Source organism: Leptodactylus fuscus, chromosome 2, assembly GCF_031893055.1.
Source record: "Leptodactylus fuscus isolate aLepFus1 chromosome 2, aLepFus1.hap2, whole genome shotgun sequence".
Lineage (NCBI taxonomy): Eukaryota > Metazoa > Chordata > Amphibia > Anura > Leptodactylidae > Leptodactylus > Leptodactylus fuscus.
Genome location: NC_134266.1, coordinates 97,775,948 through 97,799,591, shown reverse-complemented (window position 1 = coordinate 97,799,591; position 23,644 = coordinate 97,775,948). Strand labels below are relative to the sequence as shown.

Sequence of the window (23,644 nt, the reverse complement as noted above, 5' to 3'; positions counted from 1 at the left end):
CTCTTCTGGTGTTGTGGACGTGCGTCTTGATGAGGCTGTGCAGGGTGTAGATATGGTCTGTGGTGCGATGGTTTGGCATGAAGCCTGCTTGGCTCTTGCTGAGGACCCCGTGTTGTGTGAGGAAGGTGAGGATTCTGTTATTGATGATGCTGTTGAACAGTTTCCCCAGCGTGCTGCTGACGCAGATCCCTCTGTAGTTGTTGGGGTCATATTGGTCCCCATTCTTGTAGATGGGGGTTATGAGCCCTTTGTTCCAGTCTTCGGGGAAGTGTCCAGCATTGAGCACGAGGGTGAATAGCTTTGCCAGTGCCGCGTGTATTGCTGGAGGGCTGTATTTGATAATCTCTGGCAGGATGCCGTCAGGGCCACTGGCCTTTTTGCCTTTCAGCAGAGCAATTCTTTCCTGTATATCTTTTATGGTGATTGGCGAGTCCAGAGGGTTCTGGAAGTCTTTGATGACTTTCTCCATGTCCCTCAGTTTGGTGATTATCTGTTGCTGTTCTGGAGTTAGTTCTTCTGGGATGTTTTTGTAGAGACCTCTGAAGTAGTTGAGCCAGATATTGCCATTTTGGATGTGGAGAGCGTTTTTCTTGGGCTTTGTGCCCATGTGGTGCCAGGTCTCCCAGAATGAGCTGTCCTGGAGGGAGTCCTCTAGTTGCTCTATTTTGTGGGAGAAGTACCTCTGTTTCTTCTCTCTGAGGGTGCCTTTGTATTGCTTGCATAGGTTGTTGTAGGCTTCCCTCACCTCCTTGTTGTTGGGGTCCCTGTGTTTTTGGTTGGAGGCTGTTCTTAGGGTATGGCGTAGTGCTCTGCAGTCGCAGTCAAACCATTTGGAGGACTGTTTATTGGTTTGTCTTATGGGTTTGGTTCATTTCAGGCCTGCTAGTTCTGCTGTGGTCTGTAGGATGTACTTGAGATCCTTCACAGCTCTGGTGACTCCCTGTTGGTCTGGCTGATAGGTGTTTGTATGGAATTTTGTGAGCAGTGTCTTGATTTCGGGTCGGTTGGTTGCGTTGGTATATTCTATGGCCTGGTGGTTGGCCCATTTGAAATGTCTTGGTAGGTTGTAGAGGCCGGACTGTTGGGGCTCATGTGTGGGTGTTTTGTTCATGGTTCTCATGTATAGTAGGATCTGGTTGTGGTCTGATAGATGGGAATCAGGGGCGATTGTGAAGTCTTCAATGTCTGACAGGTCTGCGTCTGTAATGGCATAGTCCACCACGCTGTTGCCCACCTGAGAGTTTAGTGTGAAGCGTCCTCTGCAGTCGCCTGTGACACGTCTGTTTATTATGTACAGTCCTAGGCTTCGGCACATGTTCAGCAGTTGTCTCCCACTCTTGTTGACAATTCTATCTTGGCTGTTTCTTCTTGTCTGTGTGGGTTCTGGGTGGTGGATCTCACTACCGTGCGTATGTGGGTTGTCGTCAGGGGGCAGGTAGTCTATCTCTGTGCCCGTCCTTGCATTCAGGTCTCCGCATATTAGTACTCTGCCTTTGGGTTGGAAATGGGCGGCTTCCCTTTGTAGGACCTCGTAAGTGTCGGGGTCGTGGTAGGGGACCCTGGTGGGGGCATATATACTGCACAGAGATAGATGTCCTGCTGGCCGCTGAGGATGGAGCTGCTTATTTTTATCCATATGTGATTAGTTCCACGTTTGGTAGCTTTTACGTGTTCTTTGAGCTCCTCCTTAAACCATATTAGTATGCCTCCTGAGTGGCGGCCATGTTTGGTGGTCTTATTTTTCTGGGCGGGCACTGAGAATTCCTTGTAGCCCATGGGCGTTAGGGACTCGTCTTCTGCCCGGGTCCATGTCTCTAGGAGGATTTGGATGTCTATGTTTTTTAGTCTGTCTATGAAGTCTGGATCTTTTGGTTTAGATCCAAAGGCTGAGGCGTTCAGCCCTTGTATGTTCCAACTACTAATAGTTAGTGATTTCATCACATAAAAAGACCGCTATCTTTGTCCCTCTCTTATCAGTGGTGCTGAAGAATGGGCAGTGATCATATAAAGTGCTACTGTGAATTGTGACACTCACAATTTTAATCTCATTTGGAAGCTAAATGTCTGAGCTTCAGAGTAAGGTAACATCTGGTGACCAGATCATTCCTATCTGCATAGAAACTGTCCTTACCTGTGTAAAGTGAGGAGCCCAGGAAGCAGTGTCACTAAGCACTTCCACCACATTCACTTACACTAACAGAATAACATTTATACTCGTACATATCCATTCAGTTACACTAACAGAATAAAATTTATACAAGTACATACCCCTTTTTAAAATTCTTAGCAGCTTACCCCTGTCCCTGATATACCAACCCCACTCCTCTTCTATTATCCAAACCCCCTATTTCCTATAACGTCTTTAAGTTACGGGATTCTTTTTTAAATTTAAGCAATTATATACTGTTAAAAAGTTAGTATTAGGGGCTACACGGTGGCTCAGTGGTTAGCACAGCACAGCGCTGGAGTCCTGGTGTTCAAATCCTGCCAAGGGCAAAAAACCATCTGCAAAGAGTTTGTATGTTCTCCCCGTATTTGCATGGATTTCCATCCAATATTCCAAAGACATACTGATAGGGAAAAATGTACATTGTGAGTTCTATGTGGGGCTCACAAGCTACATTTAAAAAAAAAAAGTTAGTATTGCTTAGTGCACAAAGAACTCAGCTTTGACAGTTTTCTGTATATATAGTTCGAACTGTCTCAGAGATTTAGTCTCAAACCTGAACTTTTGTGTAATTTTCGCAAAAAATCAATGTTTGATAAAAAGTTGCATGAAGGTGGCTGTGAGTATAATAAGCTAGATGGTATTTTTATGATCGTCAGGGTGTCTGCTGTTTGGAAATATATAGGTTTATGGGGTTTAGTCATTGAATCTAATGTCAATGGCATATTTTATTCATGCTACTATTTTTTTTCACATTTAAGGCCAAAATCAAGATTTTGAGGTGCACTTTTTTAGCGTCTTAAAGGGAGTTTAGTCACATATATGTAGTATTGATGAATTAAAGGCACCTTAAACTTTAGTATACTAAGGAAATTATGTCAGTATATCCCTGCATGTGGTAGAGTTTAGGTCAGAAATTTGGAACTTTAACTCAAATGTATACAAGTATAATGTAGCATTCCAAGATAGAACTGTTCAAGCTATATTCCCCAGGCTCCCTCCTTCAGAAAATATATTGGTCTGGGGGTCTTTGACAAACATTTAATTTAGAAATATGTGTTTTATTCAGACATGTCAAAACTGTGAAAATTGCTCTGGCTACTGGAGGTGCAAAATTTCCAGAGACCCTTGGCAGCGAAAAGGTTAAAAAACAAAGTCCTTAAAGGGGTATTCCCACCTCACATACTCAGCAGTCTTCACTCTTGTAAAATCTTCTTTCTTCCTTGTTTCTTGCATCATTTGGTGGGCGGGGTTTCACAGGCAACCTGCCGTTTAGCTCCGCCCCCAAATTCGCGTGTAGCTCCGCCCACCCACATTGGACTATGAAGTACAGGCAGCAGCAACTCCATTCTGTGTTACATACAGAGACTGCCTGTCTCTGCCATAATGAACACAACTGAATTAGCTAGCCTGATAACTGGGAGAACAGAAGAAATGAAAGCAGCTCCTCTCCTCTATCTGATAGCAGAGAGCTAGGTCACGTGGTGTAGACACAGGATTAGCTAGATACACAGGCTCGCTCCCTGCACTTAGCCCCTCCTTCCTCCCCCCTGAGAGCAGCAGATACATCATTTGACTCAGGAGCAGCTAGGTCAGGGCTGTGGCCACAAAAAATTGAATAAAGTAAGATAGTGGACAAACAAAGCAGTTTTGCTGAAGCAATGTATTTAGGAAAAGTCTTACATCCACATTAACCAGCAGTATAGATAGGATCCTTGTGATGGGACAACCCCTTTAAATTCTGCAGAACACTGGTGGATTCTGTGTGTAATCTATATATACTGTATGTCGCAGGGAAATGATGAAACTAGGGATTTGTTCAAATCCCAGGAGATGTTAAAATAACTCTGTTGGGTCAGTGATTTGATCAAATCCCTGAACTGTTTTAGTGAAATGATGAAATAACACAAGTCAGGAGTTGCACAGCTCTATGTTTCTCTTGTTATCATTCCCCCCTTGAGGCTGGGTTTACATGGGGTTTTTTGGACAGGATTTTTACATAGGAAGCCGCCTCAGAATCCGGACCAAAAAGCGCCTTCCACGGCTAGCCTAGACTGTCGTGGCATTCCAAAATTTTTGGTATTCTGCTCTGGATTAGGCCCAAATGAATGGGCCTAGTTGGGAGGGAGTGTCGCACCACGGAATCTGCAGCAAGAAAGTGCAGGTCCCTTCTTTTTCCTGCGAGTGGGAAGAAACCGCTCACAGAAAAAGGAAGTGAACGGATCCCATTGAAGCCAATGGGATGTGTTTTTTTGAGCCGGATTCTGAGGTGGATTCCAGATCAAAATCCTGTCCAAAAAACCCTGTGTGAAACCAGGCTTACCTTGCTGCTCCACGCCTTGCTTCTGACGTGACACACACGAAAAAAGGGTTCAGATCTAAAAAAAAAACTCACTGGAAATAACACAAGTTCTATGTTTTGCTTGTTACCACGCCCCCTTTTCCTCACCGCTCCCCTTCGGTGTCCGTGCCAGCCAGCATGCCGCGCTTCTGACGTGACGCACGTGAAAAATGGGTTCAGATATAGAAAAAAAATCAAACTGACCAAATTTGTATCTGAAGAAAAGTTTAAAGGGGCTCTATCATTGGAAAAAGTAATTTTTAACTAAGCACATCCTTACATAGCCTTTAAAAAGGCTATTCCACACGTACCTTTTGTATGTAATCACTTCAGTAGTTTTTGAATGAGGCCGTTTTTATTCATATGCTAGATAGCCTCTTGGTGCACCCCGGAAGTCTGATCGTGTACCCTCTGCTATTCTTTCCTATGTATGTGTTCAGCACAGGCTGCTGCTGCTGCTGATGACTGAGCTTCCTGCTTGCACACACAGGAGAGAATAGCAGATAGGAGGCTGCCGGGAACTTCCTGTGCTGGCTGGAGGCTAATTAGCATATGAATAAAAACGGGCTCATTCAAAAACTACTGAGGCAATTTACATACAAAAGGTATGTGTGGAATAGCCTTTCTAAAGGCTATGCAAGGATGTGATTAGTTAAAAATGACTTTTCCCAAAGATAGAGCCCCTTTAATGAAACTATCAGGACGTGTTTTGAACATGCGGCATGATAAAACCTTTGTGGACTCACGAAAGGATAGAAAAAGCTTCACAGTCATTGAACAATTTAAAATTAGTCGCACTATTTACACTACAACGGACACATACACAGGACTATTAAGGTAAAAATTACAATGTTATGGAAATATGTGCTAAAAGAAAATCACCTTAAGTACCTATTTGTTATGTTAATTAGTTTTGAATAAATAATTTGTGCTTCAATGACTATTGTTGTATTACCTACTCTACATTTAATAATGCATGCTTTACTAAATCAATACTTTTCATATCTTAAACAAGATTATTTCATCATTTCACTAAAACAGTTCAGGGATTTGATCAAATCACTGACTTTCTTTAGGGAAATGACCCAACAGAGTTGTTATTTTAACATCTTCCTGGATTTGATCAAATTATCATTTCCCTGCGACATATTCATGATAGCTGTGATCATCAATCAATTCCTAGAACTCTTTCATACAAGTCTATGGCCCCATGGTCTATAGCAGGGGTCCTCAAACTTTTTAAAAGGTGGGCCAGGTCACTGTCCCTCGGACCATTGGAGGGCCGAAAAATAGTTTAAAGGGATTCTACCATTAAAATCACATTTTTTCTCGATAGCACATAGGAATAGCCTTAAGAAAGCCTCTTCTTCTCCTACCTTTCGATTTCTTCTTCGCCCCGCTGTTCAGTTAAAATTCCGTTTTCTGTCGGTATGCAAATGAGTTATCTCGCAGCACTGGGGGCATCCCTAATGCTGCGAGAGAACTCTCCAGCGCCGCCTCCAACTTCTTCTGGAACGTCGTCTTTATGCGTCTTCTTTCGGCGCAGGCAGAGACGTTTGCGCATGCCCACAGGCCACAAGAAAATGGCCGCTTACTTACTGTGTAAGCGGCCATTTTTCTTGTGGCCGCGGGCATGTGCATTCGGCTCTGAGCGAGGCCCAAGGCCTACAAGTTTCTCCTGCGCCAGAAGAAGACGCATGAAGATGACGTTCCAGAAGATAGAGGTGGCGTTGGAGAGTTCTCTCGCAGCATTGGGGACGCTCCCAGTGCTGCAAGATAACTCATTTGCATACCGACAGAAAACGGAATTTTAACTGAACGGCGGTGCGGAGAAGAATTTCCTTTCTTAAGGCTATTCTGACGTGTCAACGGCAAAAAAAAGTTTTTAATGGTAGAATCCCTTTAAAGCTGACCCAGTGGAATGCACACACCAAACACAAGTGTGAATGCCCCCTGAGGTGTTATTAATCCTACAGTAAGATATTATAGTGCTTACTTCAGGGGACACAGGTATGCTCTGGGATCCAGGAAGTCAGCAGGCACTAAACCAAACCAGTGAGGTGGCTTTGCCCGCTGTAATTTGGGCTGCCTTAGGTCAGGTCACGTTGCTATGGTGACCTTACTGAAGAAGTGACGCGGAGGGGCACAATTGACTATACCGGGCCAGGCCATGGAAACAGCGCGCTTCCCTTTACTGATTGGAGGGCACCGCTCCTGATGCCTGCGCGATCTGCTGTCTCCGGTGTCCACCTGTGTCCTCCTGTCACATCGCAAGTATGCGATGTAAGGAGGATACCGGAGGCAGATCACCGGTATCCTCCTTACATCGCAAACATGCGATGTGACAGGAGGACACAGGCGGACACCGGAGGCAGAGCAGATCGCGCAGGCATCAGGAGCGGTGCCCTTCAATAGGTGAAGTGAAGCACGCTACATGGCCTGGACCGAGCTCCCCAGGAGCTTCATTATAAATGCGCGCCTGCCGGTGGTGCCAGCGGGCAGGACAGATGTGCTCGGCAGTCCGCATGTGGCCCGCGGGCCGTAGTTTGAGGACCCCTGGTCTATAGGAAACAGGTCAGTGTGTTTTAGGCTTGATGAGAAAAGTTTAGATTGCAAGATTTCTTTAAGCAACGCTGGAAATATTTTTACTTTATTGTATTATTTATAGGTGGAAATACTGAAAATGAGAAGAACTTTGTGTCACTGTTTGAAAATGAACTTATGGATTTTCGGATGCAGATTGCTCTTCTTTCATATAACCCTGAATTTGTAAGTATATCCTAAGGTAGAAAAAAATCTTTTCCTTACAAATCTTTTATAGCTTCATAAGTTATGGTTTAACTGCATAATATTGGACAATGGTCAATATATACACTGTCACTGAAATTCTCACTAATTTTATTGCTTTGTTGGTGTTTGGACAATTCATAGAATGAGAACAGTACATACAATTCTTCAGATTTTATAAATATAGCGACTATGCTGCTCTGTTGAACATCTAACATTTTTTAAGACTACTTGGTGATTCTATCACTGGAAATTTCTGAAAATGCTTATGATAAAGAACCTCTGGTATTGAGCACCTTGTTACATAAATTTGAATAAATGCATATTACACTACATGGTCCAGCTATTGGACGGCATTCAAATTTCCACATTCAGATATCATTTTACTAATATATAATGTATTTTATTTTTTTTTAAATAATGGATCCAAAAACATGTAGAAATTATCCTGTAACTTAATTTTCTTCAGGAAAAACTGAGAGGACCATACCTTGAAAAGCTACCAAACACGTTGGCAAGATATTCTCGATTTTTGGGGGAAAGACACTGGTTTGTTGGGAACAAGGTGAATACACTGCAGGAGAGGTTTTTTTTTTTTTTTTTTATTTACTGTAAATATTTGCAGGTCTTTTCATTTATACAATGTATTTATCTTTCTTTTCAAAGATTACACTTGCAGATTTTCTGATATATGATGCCCTGGATCAACACCAAATTTTGGATCCTACCTGCTTGCAAAATTTCAAGAACTTGCAGGACTTTCTTGCAAGATTTGAGGTAAATGGCTGCCTGTTGCGGTGTCAAGAATATGTACCATCGTAAAATCCTTTTCTCGTTGTATTTATTGAGGGACACAGATCCCACCCTTGTTGTTCCTGCCCCGGGTTCATTTTTGGGTTTAGGACATGCTGGTGGTTGTTGGCTTCCTGTTCTTTTTTGTGCCTCTCTCCTGCAGTACAAACTAGCAGCATATACAGTGGGGCAAAAAAGTATTTAGTCAGTCACCAATAGTGCAAGTTCCACCACTTAAAAAGATGAGAGGCGTCTGTAATTTACATCATAGGTAGACCTCAACTATGAGAGACAAAATGAGAAAACAAATCCAGAAAATCACATTGTCTGATTTTGTAAGAATTTATTTGCAAATTATGGTGGAAAATAAGTATTTGGTCAGTAACAAAATTTCATCTCAATACTTTGCACTATTGGTGACTGACTAAATACTTTTTTGCCCCACTGTAGTATGTGGAGAAGGTATAGACCAGCCCCTTTGTTATTCCCAGTGTCAGCCTCTTAGTGGCCAGGTCTATTTTCCACAGTGAGGTGTCCCTCAATTGAATACAAGAAAAGGATTTTACAGGGGTACATAAAGAACATTTATTTTAGTGTGTAAAGGATTTCGCTAGAGAGGCAGTCACCATATTTTACTTTACGCTTCAGTGTCAAATATAAACTTTATTGAGGATTTTGTTTATGTGTTATGTAAGTGTTTGGTGCAACTCTTTTGGTTCTGCAATTTAGACGATGGTAAACATCTGGGTCACAGTATCAATGAACTTCCTGATTATGTTGAGAGGGGTATTACAGAGGATAACACCTCTGATTAGATTCGCACTTATGTTATACCTCTATGTGACAATCAAAGAGCAAAAGTATAGTGCTATAAAGTAAGTATATACAGTCCTATGAAAAAGTTTGGGCACCCCTATTAATCTTAATAATTTTTAGTTCTAAATATTTTGGTATTTGCAACAGCCATTTCAGTTTGATATATCTAATAACTGATGGACACAGTAATATTTCAGGATTGAAATGAGGTTTATTGTACTAACAGAAAATGTGCAATATGCATTAAACCAAAATTTGACCGGTGCAAAAGTATGGGCACCTCAACAGAAAAGTGACATTAATATTTAGTAGATCCTCATTTTGCAAAGATAACAGCCTCTAGTCGCTTCCTGTAGCTTTTAATCAGTTCCTGGATCCTGGATAAAGGTATTTTGGACAAACAATTCAAGTTCAGTTAAGTTAGATGGTCGCCGAGCATGGACAGCCCGCTTCAAATCATCCTACAGATGTTCAATGATATTCAGGTCTGGGGACTGGGATGGCCATTCCAGAACATTGTAATTGTTCCTCTGCATGAATGCCTGAGGATTTGGAGCGGTGTTTTGGATCATTGTCTTGCTGAAATATCCATCCCCGGCGTAACTTCAACTTCGTCACTGATTCTTGAACATTATTCTCAAGAATCTGCTGATACTGAGTGGAATCCATGCGACTCTCAACTTTAACAAGATTCCCGATGCCGGCATTGGCCACACAGCCCCAAAGCATGATGGAACCTCCACCAAATTTTACAGTGGGTAGCATGTGTTTTTCTTGGAATGCTGTTTCTTTTTGGACGCCATGCATAACGCCTTTTTTTATAACCAAACAACTCAATTTTTGTTTCCAAAATGAAGCTGCCTTGTCCAAATGTGCTTTTTCATACCTCAGGCAACTCTATTTGTGGCGTACGTGCAGAAACGGCTTCTTTCTCATCACTCTCCCATACAGCTTCTATTTGTGCAAAGTGCGCTGTATAGTTGACCGATGCACAGTGACACCATCTGCAGCAAGATGATGCTGCAGCTCTTTGGAGGTGGTCTGTGGATTGTCCTTGACTGTTCTCACCATTCTTCTTCTCTGCCTTTCTGATATTTTTCTTGGCCTGCCACTTCTGGGCTTAACAAGAACTGTCCCTGTGGTCTTCCATTTCCTTACTATGTTCCTCACAGTGGAAACTGACAGGTTAAATCTCTGAGACAACGTTTTGTATCCTTCCCCTGAACAACTATGTTGAACAATCTTTGTTTTCAGATCATTTGAGAGCGGGCTGTCCATGTTCGGCGACCATCAAACTTAACTGAACTTGAATTGTTTTGTAGAAAGAAATGGTCCAAAATCCCTTCATCCAGGATCCAGGAACTGATTAAAAGCTACAGGAAGCGACTAGAGGCTGTTATCTTTGCAAAAGGAGGATGTACTAAATATTAATGTCACTTTTCTGTTGAGGTGCCCATATTTTTGCACCGGTCAAATTTTGGTTTAATGCATATTGCGCATTTTCTGTTAGTACAATAAACCTCATTTCAATCCTGAAATATTACTGTGTCCATCAGTTATTAGATATATCAAACTGAAATGGCTGTTGCAAACACCAAAATATTTAGAACTAAAAATGATTAAGATTAATAGGGGTGCCCAAACTTTTTCATAGGACTGTATGTGCACTCTGATTGATAGGAGTGGGAATAACATGGACAGAAGTCCATGCTACTCCTCCCTCTGGAGTTGCATATAGTTTATGCACAGACAGTGATTTATCATTGTCTCTGCAGCTATTCTCTTCTGCCGCTGCACCAAGATGCTGTCTGAGGCTGGAGGGGAGGCGGGGGAGAGGACCTATAACCAAAAAATAGATTGCATTGCATAAGCCCTAGGTGCTTTCTTGGGATTGATTTATTGCGTGACAATTGCTGGTCTACCTATTGATATCTGTGTGTAGAAGATTTATGACATTTTAAAAGTAAGACTTCTCTATCCTATAACAACCAATCTCAGCACAGTTTTCATTTCATATTTCCCTCTTGAGAAAAGAAAGCTGCATTGTGACTAGTTGCCAAAGGCTTAAACAAAGTTTTATTTTTTAGTTTGCACTGGGGGAAATTTCTAACTGAAAACCATGTTTTTTGCTCATAACAATCACATTACAGCATTTATTTTGTTTGTTGTTTTCTGGTCTTGAAAAATGAAAGCTGTAATTGCTGCTGCATACATCAAAAATATCCATAAGCCTCCCCTTTTTTGACAGATGCCAAAAAGTGTTCTTTTAGCCTTTGTCTGGTCTGTCATTAGGCTGCATTACTCCATACAGAATTATCTGGTTAACTTTTATTACGTGGTGTACTTTAACATGCAAGCCTCTCCGTAATGGATACCACTGTATATCGATGTATATATGTTGGAGGTTTACATTGGGAAATATTCCTAACCAATGAACATTTGACTGTCAACAGCTCAAACTGAAATAGTTAAAGAGGACATTTCATGTCCTTGGGCACATGCGGTTTTATATACCGCTAGAAAGCCGACAGTGCTGAATTCATCAGCTTTCCCGTTGTGTCCTGGGGAAGAACTATCGCTGCTGTTTCCGACGCTCTTCACTGTCAGAAGGGCGTTCCTGACGGTCTAACTGGGAACGCCCCTCCTGACAGTACTGTGTGTATCGCTATACTGTGAGAGGGCATTCCTTACCGCCCAGCCATGACCCCCTTTCCCCAGTACTAGTCTATGTACGAGTACTGTCAGGAGGCTTTCTAGCGGTATATAAAACCGCATGTGCCCGAGGACATGGTCCTCTTTAATTTTAGTAGATTTTACCTAGTTTGACATTGGTTTGCTTATTGTAAATCTTCTTGTCTGAAATGTTTTATTTAAAGGGGCAGTTCATGTTTGTGATCTATGCTTCACGGTCTACACAAAATGTAATGATAGAGCTCAATTTACCCTTTTGGGTTTTTTTTGTTTTTTTTAAATAGGGAGTCTCTCAGCAGTAAATTGGGAATAAACCTAATCACAGTACCTTGTAGAGATGTTTCTGCGGGCTACAAATATGCCATTATTTTTGAAGACTTTCATGTAACTTGTTGCATTGGTACAGATGTCATGATCAGTAAACTGTCTTATTTATATGCAAATGAGGGGAAAACTACTTTGCCAGGTATCTAAAGCAGAGACTAAAACCTAGGCAAGTGAGATATCATGAAGTCCATAGTACCTTCTCCCCAGGTGTTATCTGAAGTGTCATGGACAGAACAATAATAAAATCTTATATGTTTACAACCACTGACACATCTGCAAAGTCTTAGATTGACAGGGAACTAAATTCTTACCTATACAGTAGCTAGGTCACTGAAGAATGAATTGGCATATGGTTACGAATAATTCCCTAAAATGTAGTACCGTATTTTCCGGACTATAAGGCGCACATAAAAACCTATGATTTCCTCAGAAATCGTAAGTGCGGCTTATAGTCCGGTGCGCCTTATATATGGATGGAAGCAGTGGCAAAGTCTGCGTGCCGCTTCCATACATACATAAAAGGCACCGTAAGGGTGCATTCACACTACGGAACGCTGGCGTGTATCACAGCCGTACACGCCGGCGTTACAGCAGGGCTGCCGGACACTTCCTATTCATTTCTATGGGAGCCGGCATGCGAGCGCTCCCCATAGAAATGAATGGACAGACACTTCCCATTCATTTCTATGGGAGCCAGCATGCGAGCGCTCCCCATAGAAATGAATGGACAGACACTTCCCATTCATTTCTATGGGGAGCGCTCGCATGCCGGCTCCCATAGAAATGAATGGGAAGTGTCTGTCCATTCATTTCTATGGGGAGCGCTCGCATGCCGGCTCCCATAGAAATGAATGGGAAGTGTCTGTCCATTCATTTCTATGGGGAGCGCTCGCATGCCGGCTCCCATAGAAATGAATGGGAAGTGTCCGGCAGCCCTGCTGTCACGCCGGCCTGAAACTTACCGAGCGGTGCAGGGCGGGCGGGCTGGCATTCAGGCCTCCTCTTCCTCCGATGTCCTGACCACTTCCTCCGGCGCTCGCGAACTAATGGCCTGGGCGCATGCGCAATATCATAATGCTTCTACTACTGCGCATGCGCCCAGGCCATTATCAGCTAGCGAGCGGCGGAGGAGGAGGACGGAACATCGGAGGAAGAGGAGGCCTGAATGCCCGCCCACCCTGCACCGCTCGGTAAGTTTCACATTCTGTTTCAGGCTTTTATCTTAAAACGGGGGGGGGGGGGGGGGGGGAGTTTAATCTAACTTTTACGGTTGGACTCTATCAGCATGATTTTGCTGATAGAGCCCCTCCTCGCCTGCCGAGCGCTTCCAATAGAAGCGGCTGGCACGCGGGGGGTTAAGCGGCCGCTGGCAAAGTCTGCCTGCCGCCGCTTTCAATAACATATAATGCGCACCGGACTGCGGCTTATAGTCCGGTGCTCCTTATATATGAACCGAGACGGACTATAAGGCGCTCATGGGCAATGCGGCTTATAGTCCAGTGCGCCTTATAGTCCGTAAAATACGGTATTAATTTTTTTATTTTTTCTCTCCACTTTTTCAAAAATTATGGATAATTCAAGGCCCTTAACCTTTTACCAACATCTGCTGTAGTAGTACAGTGGATGCTGAGTTTTTAAAGATGGCATACCCTTTCCTGCTGCACGGTCGCCATAGCAACTGGGTCTTTGCTGTATTCAACAGGGCAGGACCCAACCCACCCCCAAAGGTAAAAAATAACCCCTGGGGCCGGTCTCCATCGGCCCCGTACCTTTAACGTTGCAGGCTGGCTCCCATGTGGCGATATCGCGGGAGCTGACCTGTTCTTATGAAGGGTCCAAGACATGTCATAGTATTATAGCCTTTGACCAGCCTCAATAGCTATGTAGTGAATCTCTCATAGACTACAATATAGGGCATCAAGGCTCTGTCCTGGGATGTTTCCTTTTTTCTCGTTTAATCCACTATCTCTCTGCTATCTCTCTGCTAACTCTCTGCTTGACCCCTTACAATCTGGTTTCCGCGCTCTGCACTCTACTGACACGGCTCTCACAAAAGTCTTCAATGATCTCCTAATGGCTAAATCCAATGGTGACTTCTCTTTTCTTATTCTTCTGGACCTCTCTGCAGCTTTTGACACTGTTGACCATCAACTCCTCCTCACTATTCTCCGCTCAGTTGGCCTCAATGACACTGCGCTCTCCTGGTTCTCCTCTTATCTCTCAGACTGCACTTTCAGTGTATCATTTGCGGGCTCTGTTTCTTCCCCTCTTTCCCTTGCTGTTGGGGTTCCTCAGGGCTCGGTCCTAGGCCCCCTGCTCTTTTCTCTCTACACAGCCCCCATTGGACAAACCATTGCCAGATTTGGCTTCAGGTACCATCTTTCTGCTGATGACACCCAATTATACACATCTTCCCGTGACATCACCCCTGTACTCATACAACACCAATGACTGTCTCTCTGCTGTCTCAAATATCATGTCCTCACTCTATCTGAAACTAAATCTCTCTAAGACTGAACTACTACTGTTTCCACCATCTAATAGATCTGGTCTCAGGCCTTACTATAACTCTTAGGCAGCAGGCCCGCTGCCTCGGGGTCATGTTTGACGCAGACCTTTCCTTCACCCCTCATATTGAATCACTCGCACGTTCATGTCACCTCCACCTCAAAAACATCTCCAGAATCCGCCCTTTCCTTACCAGAGATACACTAAAGACACTTATTGTCTCTCTGATTCATTCTCGCCTTGACTACTGTAACTCCTTACTAATCGGTCTTCCCCGTACTAAACTCTCCCCTCTACAATCTATTCTGAATGCAGCGGCCAGGCTCATCTATCAGGCTAGACGCTACAGCGATGCCTCGGGTTTGTGCCAATCGCTACATTGGCTGCCTATTCATTATAGAATAAAATATAAAGTTATCACTCTCATCCACAAGGCTCTCCATAATGCCGCACCTCCCTACATTTCCTCCCCCATCTCTGTCTACCGCCCAACCCGTGTTCTCACTTAATGACCTTACACTTACATCCTCTATTATCAGAACCTCCCACGCTCGTATACAAGACTTCTCCCGAGCTGCACCACTTCTCTGGAATACTCTACCCCGGACAATCAGATTAACTCCCAATTTCTACAGTTTCAAACGCAAACTAAAGATGCATCTTTTCAGACAAGCCTATCACAATGTCTAACGTAAACCCTTAACCCTCCTTTGTCCCCGCTCCCACATTACCCCACATGATATGCTGTCATCTCATGCTAACTTTATAGGTCCAAGATCCATCCACATGTTAAAGGACACGACTGTCGACGGCTCATAAAGTCTTATGTTTATGTAATGACAGTCACCTCTATTACAAAAGTGTCTGACCTCTGCATAAGCAATACCGCCCCTGCTACCTCTTGTGTCACCCCCTCTACCTCATAGATTGTAAGCTCTTGTGAGTAGGGCCCTCAGTCCCATTGTGTGAAATGACTTTCTTTGTAATGTATCTTTCTGTCTGTATTTGAACCCTACAAATTGTACAGCACTGCGGAATATGTTGGCGCTATATAAATAAAATTTATTATTATTATTATTTTTTCCATCTACATCCTCAGCCAACTCATAGAATCCCATGATATTAAATACCACTGTTACATCAACACTCAGATCTCTGTCTCTGACCCAGACGTTACTGGTCTGTTGTCCAGAGTGTCTAGAAGCCATAGCTTCCTTCCTTTCCTACTGCTTTCTCAAACTCTATATGGAGAAAACTGATTTTATCATCTCAACCCTACCCCCCCATCAGACACCGGCCCCCTACCTGACCTATCTATCAAAATTAATAGTGCCTCAATCCCAAAAGTTTGTTGCCTTGGGTTATCTTTTGATTCTAATAATTCCTTCAGGCCTTCACATCTGAGCCCTTAACCCCACCTGCCACTTCCAGCTCAAGAACATAAATTGAATCCACTCCTTCCTAACCAAAAATGCTGGTCAGTGCCCTCATAAACTCTCGCTTAGACTACTGTAACACCCATCTCACATAAGACCATCCTCAACTTTTCCCCTACATACATCTCTAACCTGAACTCCTGTTTGCTATCCACACATAATCATTGATCTGTCTCTAGACCTCCTCATCCACTCTGCTGTTATCTGCTATAAACACAACCTCCTCCAAGTCATCTTCTGTGCATCCTCCATGTTTTGGAACTCGCTACTACAACACATAAGACTGTTCCCCACAGCCACACGCTTCAGTACAACGTTAAAGACGTGCCTCTTTGGGGAAGCGTGCAACCAGCAATTGCCCTGCCGCCACTGCACTACCATCCAAGCAGCATCTACCATCACCTACTGTCTCTATATCACTTACCTTTTAAATTGTAAGCCCTTGCGGGCAGGGCCACTGTAACAGTTGGTCACTTAGTATTGTACTTGTTTTGTATGAAACTCTTCTTAAATATACAGAGTATACAAAGGAATTAATATGGCTTTAAAAATAAATAATAATCCAAAAAAGTGGAAAATTTATTGAATCTTTACTTTAGTTTTTGTTGTTTTTCCCAAAAAGTATGTTGAAATTGTCTTCCTATTTAATATTTTTAATATTTTTATTTATTAGAATTTTTTTTTTAAATGTACCGTATTTTAACTGTATTTTTTTTTTTTTTAGGCTCTTCCTGCTATTGCTGCATACTTGAAATCACCCCAATACAAGAAAACTCCTATTAATGGCAAAGCAGCATTTTGGTGCAACAAATAATTTTGAATGGAAAAAATAATAATAATAATAATCTTGCTCAACACCTTTGTCCGCTGAAATACTTAAGCTGGGCACTCAAATGCAGTTTTTGTTTTGATCCAATCATACACTCAAAAAGGAAATTTTCAACATATTAAAGAAGGAAACTTGTAAAACCAATATGTGTGTGTGCTTTTTCTTTTTTCTGCCTCCAATTCATTACAATGGGTTTCCAAGGTAGAATCTGCCTGAAGATAAGTCCTGATGCTGCTTTTTTTAAAAAAAAAAAAAAAAAACTTCTCTCTCTCACGACCTGATTCTACATCAAAACTTGTCTGCAAAAATAAAAATCAGTGTGAACTTACCTTTTTAATGTTTCTTTTTATTTAATTTCTTGTTTCTCGCTGTAGTATGTTTTGTGAGAAGATTTCAACTATGATAGCTTATTATTATAAGCAGTAGTTAAAAACAAAAAGCAGTGCTTTAATTTTAAAAGATAATTATTAAAATTGCACTGCAGAAATTTCATGGATTTTTAAAATAATTTTAAAAATAATAACCCCTTCCCGCCGATGGCATTTTTTGATTTTCGTTTTTCGTTTTTGACTCCCCTCCTTCTAAACCCCATAACTTTTTTATTTCTCTGCTCCCAGAGCCATATGAGGTCTTAATTTTTGCGGGACAAATTTTTCTTCATGATGCTACCATTAATTATTCTATATAATGTACTGGGAAGCAGGAAAAAAATTCAGAATGGGGAGGATTTGAAGAAAAAATGCATTTCTGCGACTTTCTTACGGGCTTTGGTTTTACGGCGTTCACTGTGCAGCCAAAATGACATGTCCCCTATATTCTGTGTTTCGGTATGGTTCCAGGGATACCAAATTTATATGGTTTTATTTACATTTTGACCCCTAAAAAAAATTCCAAAACTGTGTTAAAAAAATTTTTTTCTAAAAGTCGCCATATTCCGACGGCCGTAACGTTTTTATACATAAGTGTACGGGGATGCATATGGCGTCTTTTTTTGCGGGGCCGGGTGTACTTTTTAGTTCTACCATTTTCGGGAAATGTTATTGCTTTGATCACTTTTTATTCAAATTTTTATCAGAATCAAAACAGTGAAAAAACGGTGGTTTGGCATTTTCGACTATTTTTCCCGCTACGGCGTTTACCGAACAGGAAAAATATTTTTATAGATTTGTAGAGCAAGCGATTTCGGACGCGGGGATACCTAACAACATGTATATGTTTCACAGTTTTTAGCTACTTTTATATGTGTTCTAGGGAAAGGGGGTGATTTGAACTTTTAATTCTTTTTATATTTTTTTTAACTTTTTTTTTTATTTTTTTTTTTGCATTTATTAGACCCCCTAGGGGTGTTGAACCCCAGGGGGTCTGATCACTAATGCAATGCATTACAATGCTAATGCATTGCAAAAAATCATCCTCTCTTTTGCCTGCAAAAGAGAGGATTTGCAGACAAGCCTGGGAGCCTGTACAAGGCTCCCGGCTGTCATGGCAACGGGATGTCAGCCCTGGAGCATGCTCCAGGAGCCGGCGATCCCGGCCAAAATGGCGGCGCCCATGCTCCGCCGGGAAAATGGCGCCTTTGACCGCGGCGCCGGAGGGGTTAATGCCTCCGATCGGTCCGGCATTATCCGGGGACCGATCGGAGGCATTAGAGCCGGTTGTCTACTGCTTAAAGCAGTAGACACCCGGCGGCCATGGCGGCCGCCCGGCTCCCGGGCGGTCGCCATAGTTACAGACCCGACATGCGCCATACTATTACAGCGCATGTCGGGAAGGGGTTAAAGGGTGTACCCTGTCCCACAAGCATATTAACTGCTACAACTACATTATAGAGAGCATTACAATAATAAGTAGCATAACTTTATGTATGAGGAGATTTCAATATATTATCTACTACAGTATGTTCTTTTTTTTTTTTTTTTTTTTTTTTTGTAGATTGTGAGCCCCACATAGAGCTCACAATGTACATTTTTCCCTATCAGTATGTCTTTGGAATATGGGATGGAAATCCATGCAAACACGGGGAGAACATACAAACTCCTTGCAGATGGTTTTCTGCCCTTGCCGGGATTTGAACACCAGGACTCCAGCGCTGCAAGGCTGCAGTGCTAATCACTGAGCCACCGTGGGGCCCCTCTACTACAGTATGTTCTGTCAATATTAGGGTATGTTCATACAGTTTTTTACAGATGGATTTTGATTTTGGCACGGAATCCGCCTCAAAATCCACCTGCAGAAACGTCTCCCATTCATTTAAATTGGAATGATTCGCATTTTTATTCCGCTAGCGATTTTTTTTTTTTTCAGATAAAAAAAAAGCACCATGCTCTATCTTCAGGCAGATTCCGTGGCTTGAGACTCCCTACTGATTAGGCCCATTCATCCAGGCCTAATCAAGAGCAGGATGCCACGCGAAAAAGCCACAAGTCGGAAAAGGTTTCCGCCATGTGAACTTACCCTTAGAAAGCTGACCTTGTCTGACATGCAACTCAAGACTGTAGCAGTTCAGTCTGATGAAAGCCCTGGAACTGACAGGATAGTACAGTGTGTACTGTAAGGAATTCAGACAATGATGGGCCACATCCCTCAAAGGAAGAAAAGCCTAAAGAAATTCAAGAAATTATTATTGTTGTTTATGGTGATGATGCGCCTTCCTACTGCCAAGAAAAGTTTTTGGCAATGAAGTTTAAATGGGGTAGATGACCCATGGTCAGGGTAACCTGTCGAAGCATCTTCAACAGAAATGTGCCAAAAAATGGAGACTGTGATTTTGGAAAATGGTTGATTTAGAGTCACTTTTCTAACTTATAAATTACACATTTCAATTGGCACAGTTTCCAGTGTCATTCATGATGTCTAAGGTCGGTTCCCAGTGGGTGACACGAATGTTCACACGTGAGCAAAAAACATGTTGTCAATAATTTAGAAAAGAGAATTTAGGCATGCTTAGAGAAAAATCCAGGAGACTTCTATTCTTGGGTTGTTACGGATAATGAAACGTGGTCCATTACCATGATCCTTAGACCAAATAAGTGTCCATACAATGAAAGTACAAGGAGTTTCATTTGTAGCAGTGAGCTGGAAAGGTCATGGCAAGAGTTTTTTGGGATACGTTTCATAGAGCTTTACTATCTAGCCTACAGTCCAGACCTGGCTCCAAGTGATTACTTTCTTTTTCGTAACAGTGCAGTTGATGCACTGGGGCAACCTTCAGCCCTAGAAGAGCCATGATGCAGTAGAATCCCTTTAAAGGGGCTCTATCAGCAAAATCACATATGCGTGAATAGCCTTTAAAAAGGCTATTCAGGCACCGCTAAAGTTATATTAAACTACCCCCTCCACCCCCGTTTTAAAATAATACCCTAAAAAAAAAGAATGTGATCAACTTACCCATCGTGCATGGTGGGCGGGCATTCAGGGTCCGCCGTCTTCTTCATCCACGCCTCCTCTTCCTGCGATGTCCTCGGGTCCCGTCTTCCTCCGGCGCTCGCGAACTGACATTGCTAAAAAAAAATTGGCCTGGGCGCATGCGCAGTAGCCGTAGTAGAAGCAGCATGCTACTGCGCATGCGCCCAGGCCATTTTTTTTTTTATAGCAATGTCAGTTCGCGAGTGCCGGAGGAAGATGGGACCCGAGGACATTGCAGGAAAAGGAGGCGTGGATGAAGAAGACGGTGGACCCTGAATGCCCGCCCACCGTGCACGATGGGTAAGTCGCCCCCTGCCGACCACTGGAAAATTGACCTATATTCCTAGCCTAAAGGAGAAAGTGAGGATAAGTTCCTTTGCACTTGAAGAAGGGCGACCTATGCCCGAAACGCGTTTGCTGTTGAACTTTAATAAACTGGTTATTTTGACATCTGGTGAAGTGTGGTCCTTCCTCCTGGTCCCTATTTATATCCTTCACACCATTGGTGAACAGGACCTAGTTGCTCAATCACTTATAGGGAGAAACCCCCTAGAATTGGTTTCCAGGCACTTACAGTAGTTGTGAATTTCACACAACTCTATCAGGTGAGAGTACATTTAACCCTGTTACTACACCCTTAACTTAACAATACTTCACCATATACAGCTCGGTGCTGTTCTGTTTTTTTGGTTTTTTTTTGGAATATGGGATGGAAATCCAAGCAAACACGGGGAGAACATACAAATTCCTTGCAGATGGTTTTTTGGCCTTGGTGGGATTTGAACACCAGGATTCCAGTGCTGCAAGGCTGTAGTGCTAACCACTGAGCCACTGTGTGGCTCCCAAGTTTCTAGGGTTTTTTTTCTCCATTTTTTTTTTTTATTACATTTAAAAACTTTAAAAGAAAAAAAAAAGTGTGCATTGCCATATTGTGACACTTGGTATTTTTGTTTTTTGTGTAGGTGAAGTAAAGACAGGCAGATATATCTTTATATAACTATATACCAGTTGTACACAGCAGATTTCTTTGCCTAAAAACTGGTATTCAGACCTCTTCAGTCATTTTTGTAGCTATGATGGAAAAAAAAAACTTCACTGGCTGAGAGGTCAAGGGAAACAAAGTGCCAAATATCTACTGTACTTACATACATGGACATGTAACTTGAGAGAATGCAGCTGTAGGAGCTTCCTGTGTAGAAGGCAGGGATGGTTGGTGTATGTGTATATAGTTCAGAAGGCAGTCACAAGGCTTTCTGCTTTGGTCTTGGCAATCACATCATCGCTTGGCAACTGCTGTGGCTTAGTGGATGTTATTTGTATGCCATTTTTCAGTTTTTTTTTACCTGTAGACTTAAAGAGTACCTTTCATATCCTCGGGCACAAGCAGTTTTATATACCGCTAGAAAGCTGACAGTGCGCTGGATTCAGCGCACTGTCGGTTTTCTTGTTATGTGCCCTGGGAGAAGAGATATCAGTGCATTTACCGATAGCTCTTCACTGTCAGAAGGGCATTCCTGACAGTCTAGATGGAACTCCTAACAGTCTGTCAGTAGCTCTGTACTGTCAGAGGGGGGCGTACCTTATCACCCAAAAATGATGCTAAGTGTTGAGGAATGCCCCCCCCCTGACAGTACTTGTCCATAGACTAGTACTGGGGGGAGTGCCTGACCATTCTGCGTCATGGCTGGGCGGTAAGGTAGCCCCCTTTGACAATACAGAGCTACAGACGGACTGTCAGCAGGGGGCGTTCCCAGCTAGACTGTCAGTCACTTCCCCCTACATGACTTCTGAAATTACAGAATTTAAATAGCACATCAGGTATCAAAACTACCTTGTTGCTCAGGAATAGTGGAGGCTAGAGAAAAAAAATTCCAACTGTACTGGAATCAGTAGAGCTTCAGCTATTCACAGATGCTAAGAACTTAAATAGGTGGCGGTAATGAAAGGTCCTCTTTAGGTTTATCAGATTTTCTTTGTTCACGCAAAGGACAGAAATGCGTCATGCGTGCCACTGCAAAATTAGCTCCATCCACTGTTAAATTGACTCTTACCATGCCCATCCATTTCTCTTTGTGCTCCCCACACAGTATAATACTCATATGGTCACCCTAATACTTTATGCCCCCACATTATAATGTGTTCCTCCCCAGTATGTGTTGACCCCACAGTATAAAGTCTCTTTCCTGGCGCATCCACAGTTTAATAGTAATAAATATTATCTCCCATATCTCTGCTTTATATCGGCATCATCTTTTGATTGTATTTTAATTTATTTTGGACGTTACAAGGCTTACAAGTGTAACAGCGATTTTCCAGATTTACAAGAAATGTAACTATGTTTGTTTTTTTGTTTGTTTTACACACTTTATTTAAAAAAAACAAAAAAAAAAACTTTTTTACATTTGTGCTGTAAGCACACTAGAACCAGCGATCAGAGAGGATCACTGGTTCTATACTAACTATTAGAGATGAGCGAACAGTGTTCTATCGAACTCATGTTCGATCGGATATTAGGCTGTTCGGCATGTTCGAATCGAATCGAACACCGCGTGGTAAAGTGCGCCATTACTCGATTCCCCTCCCACCTTCCCTGGCGCCTTTTTTGCTCCAATAACAGCGCAGGGTAGGTGGGACAGGAACTACGACACCGGTGACGTTGAAAAAAGTAGGAAAAACCCATTGGCTGCCGAAAACATGTGACCTCTAATTTAAAAGAACAGCGACGCCCAGCTTCGCGTCATTCTGAGCTTGCAATTCACCGGGGACGGAGGTTTCCGTCCAGTTAGCTAGGGCTTAGATTCTGGGTAGGCAGGGACAGGCTAGGATAGGAAGGAGAAGACAACCAACAGCTCTTATAAGAGCTAAATTCCAGGGAGAAGCTTGTCAGTGTAACGTGGCACTGACGGGCTCAATCGCCGCAACCCAGCTTTCCCAGGATCCTGAATGGAATACACTGACAGTGTATTCCCGTATACCCGATATATACCCCGATACCCGTTCCAACGGTGTGCCCCCCCACCTTCACCCCAGAAATACCCTGCAAGTCCCCTAGCAATAGAATTGGGGCTATATACACCCACTATTTTTGCTACTGCCATATAGTGCCATTGTCTCACTGGGAATTCAAAGAATATATTGGGCTTACATATAACTTCAATTCCAGGGAGAAGCTTGTCAGTGTAACGTGGCACTGACGGGCTCAATCGCCGCAACCCAGCTTTCCCAGGATCCTGAATGGAACACACTGACAGTGTATTCCCGTATACCCCATATATACACCCCAAATCCCCGTTCCAACGGTGTGCCCCCCCACCTTCACCTCAGAAATACCCTGCAAGTCCCCTAGCAATAGAATTGGGGCTATATACACCCACAATTTTTGCTACTGGTATATAGTGCCATTGTCTGACTGGGAATTCAAAGAATATATTGGGGTTACGTGCACCCACAATTTTTGCTACTGCTATACAGTGCCATTGTCTCACTGGGAATTCAAAGAATATATTGGGGTTAAGTGCACCCACAATTTTTGCTACTGGTATATA

At 42.7% G+C, this 23,644-nt stretch overlaps 1 protein-coding gene across 1 annotated transcript in view; it reads left to right on the top strand.

Moving 5' to 3' along the window:
- LOC142194918 (glutathione S-transferase Mu 1-like) overlaps positions 1-16,819 on the top strand; it is a 36,838-nt gene extending 20,019 nt beyond the window's left edge. Inside the window, exons 5-8 of the mRNA XM_075264358.1 lie at positions 7,177-7,277; positions 7,765-7,860; positions 7,962-8,072; positions 16,590-16,819. Coding sequence (XP_075120459.1) covers positions 7,177-7,277; positions 7,765-7,860; positions 7,962-8,072; positions 16,590-16,679 — 398 coding nt within the window. The 3' untranslated portion in view covers positions 16,680-16,819. The remainder of the gene's footprint in view (positions 1-7,176; positions 7,278-7,764; positions 7,861-7,961; positions 8,073-16,589) is intronic.
- Positions 16,820-23,644: the final 6,825 nt, after the last annotated feature.